The 4,310-nt window shown below is 40.4% G+C and overlaps 1 protein-coding gene across 1 annotated transcript; it reads right to left on the bottom strand.

Annotated features, from left to right (window-relative positions):
- Window positions 1-275: 275 nt before the first annotated feature.
- Window positions 276-4,034, bottom strand: LOC144502683 (immunoglobulin lambda-1 light chain-like). Its single transcript, XM_078226869.1, has 3 exons — window positions 3,939-4,034; window positions 3,453-3,803; window positions 276-811 (listed from the first exon to the last, which is right to left on the bottom strand). The coding sequence occupies exons 1-3, from the start codon at window positions 3,985-3,987 to the stop codon at window positions 489-491; spliced, it is 723 nt and encodes a 240-aa protein (XP_078082995.1). The 5' UTR covers window positions 3,988-4,034; the 3' UTR covers window positions 276-488.
- Between the last annotated feature and the right edge of the window lie 276 nt (window positions 4,035-4,310).

Genomic DNA, 4,310 nt, shown 5'->3' with positions numbered 1-4,310 from the left:
CACACTGAGGTCACGCAGAACAAGGACGAATGATTAACTCCATCACAGACAGAAGGTATTTCAATCATTATGCAAGGTATTAAAGCCAATGTAGCATTTGATAGGTTATATCAGTACCAAGGGACCAACCATTAATTTTGTAAAAGCGTTATTTCGAACAAGTGTTTTCTATAAATGCCCAAAATATTATAAAGAATACGGCCTCGCGATTAGGAAATTTAAAATGGCCAGAAATTCGAAGAAAATTGAAGTAAGAAAACGATACTCTAAACTGACACACTGAAAGAATAATTTTATTACAATGCAGTGGCACAAAGGTGAGATGACTGCAGAGTCAGCACATCCTCACAATGGTATGGCATAAACTAATTGGGTTGATGTTATTATTTGAAATACAGCATTTAAAATAAAAATTCACCTTTAAGTTCCAGTTTTGCTCTGCTGACGTTCAGTAAGGTTACAATTGAAGAATACTCAATATTCTTGCATCAGATACAGCTAGACCTCTCTATAGTTGTTTTAAGCGGGTTTGCTAGGGCCTCGTGTTTAACCACACAGGAGTAAAGCTCGTGTGAGTTCCACTCTGAGGAAGACAGAGTCAGATAACTGCTCACACTGAACGTGTTGTCCGCCTCCTGCAGTACACGACTGGTAACAACACCATTCCCTCTGACGCTGCCATCTACAGTCCATTCAACCGCCACAATTCCCGGATTAAAGCCATTAAGAAAACACACCAGGGTGGCCTTGTCCTTTTCTTTGATTTGATCAGATGAAGGCGGTAGGACGGTGACAGTGGGGGCCTTAGGCTCTGTAAAGAAAAGTAGGAACAACGTATGAACATCTACGACGATTTAGATGCAGGCAAAATGAAAAGATATTTTCTAACTATGTAATTTATATGTTGTACCATGAGAGCCTTAGCTAATCACAGCGTACTTAGATTTATTACATAGTATGAGAGAGCACCGTACATTGCGAATAATATTCATTCATATTTTGATTAAACCCTAAAGATCCCGATTTCTTCCCATAGAAACGCAGCAGCAGTACAGTGCACCTACCATCCGAGAGAGCACCTTTTCTAAGGACAGAATCGAATCCTACGGCTCTGTGAGGCAGCAGAGTGAACAGCTGTACCACAGCTGTACCACCGTGCCGGCACCCCAAATGAGTGGCGAAGATTGTTATGTAAATTCAACAATGTTCACTGCCGACAACCTCAGTTGGATTATTATATGCAAGGTTCAGCGGAGAATCAGGCCAATTTCTCCAACTGGTCTATGCCGATATTTATGCTCCACCGGAGTCTCCTCTCAGCCTACTGCATCTAATCTTATCGCAGATCCTTCTTTCCATTTCTCCCTGGTGCCGTCCGAAAGACGTGCTGGTTAGGAGCATTGGCCATGCTAAATTCTCCATCAGTGTATCCGAACAGGCGCCGGAGTGTGGCAACGAGGGGATTTTCCCAGTAACTTCATTGCAGTGCTATTGTTAGCCTACATGTGACACTAATAAATAAACTTTAAAAAATGAATAAATACACTTATTTAACTCCTCCCTAAAAACACTGGCATTGTTCTCCTTGACTCACCTGACGAAGGGGCAGCGAGCGCTCCGAAAGCTAGTGGCTTTTGCTACCAAATAAACCTGTTGGATTTTAACCTGGTGTTGTGAGACTTCTTACTGTGTTTACCCCTATCCAACGCCGGCATCTCCACATCATTGTTCTCCTTGCCCAGTGCATGCGGCGGTAAACTACAGGCCGCTGCGTACAGCGTTATCTCTCGGATTTTTCACTCATTTTATTAGTGACGATGTAATAGTTATACGCCATGTATTTGGAGAAACACGAAAGTGAAAATACCTTGTCAAGATCTATGCTAGGAAACTATCAATTTCGTAGCGCTGTATTAAATGGTGCCCACAACCCCCCTCCAACACTCTCTTCCGGAGAAAAGTGTCCCAGTCTGTTCCATCTTTCAGAGCACCAGCCTAGTGTCTGGTTTGTTTTTCAATTGGTTATGATTAAACCCTAGAACTACTACTACACCGGGCAAAGTTAAACTCCAGACAATGTTTGATTTAAATGCTTCCAGATATTTCAGATTTTAGGTTCCCAAGCACACGGCGAATCATTTGCTACAGAAATCTGAAATATTTCTACTTGCTAATATTACTATAAAGGAATACTGAGTGGCACCTTAGCGCACAATATCGGACCGCACACAAAGTACTTTGAAGCACGGTGATAGTAAATAAGGCAAGAAGCTTGAAATAATAATATGCTTCTTTTCAGACAATCATTCGAGGATGGGGCAGAAATTTCGAATTGTGTCGTTTTGCTGCTCCTGGAATAGCGCAAAGAGATTGTAAACTTTCGCTTGAATCTGGGATTTATTTTTATTTACTGATCCCGCAGTAACATTCATATAAAATGAATCAGATTCGAAGGTACCATTCCCTCAGCGCTTGTAAGCTCTGCGTGGGATCAACGTCTGATGTTTATACAATGCTATATCATGAGCTGAGAAAGATGGGGGAAGAGTGCCGTGCCATTAATTGCAGAGCATCTCCTGCTTTGAAAATAGCGAAAAACATATCCCCAATTGTCGGAAGTAAGTTGCCTTGATTTCTTGATGACGATCAATCAAGCTCTCAGAGATTACCAAGGAAGTTCAATTTGATGGAATTCAATTAATCTCTCTCTAGCCATTATTTTTTATTTTACTTACCATACTAAACAGAGATTAGCGTCCTCATCCGTAAAGACTCATAAGAAGACAACCAACTATTTCCATTTTATCACTGATATCTCAATACCCTATCTCCAAAAAAACATCGGATTCTTAAAATGTGCAATTGATATTAAAATTCCTGATCTAATCAAGGTGTATTGTTGTTATTTATTATTTACTGGTGAAATTACAAATAAATGACTGATATGAAACACAATATTGAAAATGTCGCAACAACGGAACCATTTCTGCAGAGTACAAAGATCACTGAATCTTCCCAGAAAATGCAAAGGCTCCAACTCCCTGATTGCGACTACTTAATACCATCGCGTGGGAGAATGATAAAATATTTCACGTAATGATGTCGCTTAATATGCATTTTAAAACCTCACACCGGGTACTTTCATTGCAAGGTAATATACAGTAAATAACAAGCATCTGTATGTTTCTCAATAGCTTCCCATGCAGATTAACACGTATTATGGATGCATTAAAATTAAATTTCGGCAAGCTAAATTATAATGCCGCTCCAAATAAAAAATCCGAAGATGTTAGGACATCTATCTTCTGGAGCAACAAACTGGAAACAGACTTATTTCTAAGACATCATGCATGAATTATCAATGTTTGTTCCAAAGAATTTCTGCGCTGCTAGATAAATTCAGAATTTGAAGTTTAACAATCTTAGATGTACATGGCGAAAATTGTACTTACCGCCCACATAGAGTTTAGTTCCATTCCCGAAAATGAATCCACCAACAGTGTAATCCCAGGCCCCACAATAATAATCAGCGACATCCTCGATCTTTACATTGGAGATGGTTAACTGCATAACGTTTCTCGATGTGTCCCTCGATCCAGTGAATCGCTCAGGAATCCCCGAACCTCTGGAAGAATCATAGTCCCTCCAAACGAAGACAGGGGAACTGTCAGCTTTCTGCCAGTACCAGCTGTTGTGGTAGCTGCTGATGCTGCCTCCGGACACGGTACAAGTGATTTTGGCAGTTTTCCCCAGTGAAGTTGAGACGGACGCTGACTGAGTTAGCACATAAGCAGCGTTGGTACCTAATTTTTTTTGGAAAAAGTGATTGTTTAGCGACTCTTCCGTAAACAGTTTAGCAGTCCTGCTTCGACCAAATCAAACATTGCACCCGACCAGGGGAAGAGAAAGATTGTAAAATCATCCAAGCTCGTACTTACATTGCAAACAAAGCGCCATAGCGCCGAGAACAAGAAGCCACTCGCCCATTTTGTAGATTCTGATCACGGTCAGAACAAAATATTTCTCCACTTGAATCTAATAATTCGGCAGGTTCTAAACCTCTCTTTAAGAACATTTACACCGCCGGATATCACGTCCGCATCGATGAGTTATGCAAATGTCTAACACCTCACGACCGTTGATTGGATGCTTGGAATTTGTTCGCTTGACATTTGTTGAAGTTAATATTCCACATTTCCTTAACACCAGACTAATTTATAACATACTGAAATTGTTGAATGTAAATTTCGTCACCCAACTTACCATGGCGACGCTGATTGAGTTCAAGGAAAATTATATTAATTGATTTT

Source organism: Mustelus asterias, chromosome 13 (genome assembly GCF_964213995.1).
Source record: "Mustelus asterias chromosome 13, sMusAst1.hap1.1, whole genome shotgun sequence".
Classification (NCBI taxonomy): Eukaryota; Metazoa; Chordata; class Chondrichthyes; order Carcharhiniformes; family Triakidae; genus Mustelus; species Mustelus asterias.
Note: the sequence above shows the minus strand (reverse complement) of the source record. Positions and strands in the feature narration are given on the sequence as shown.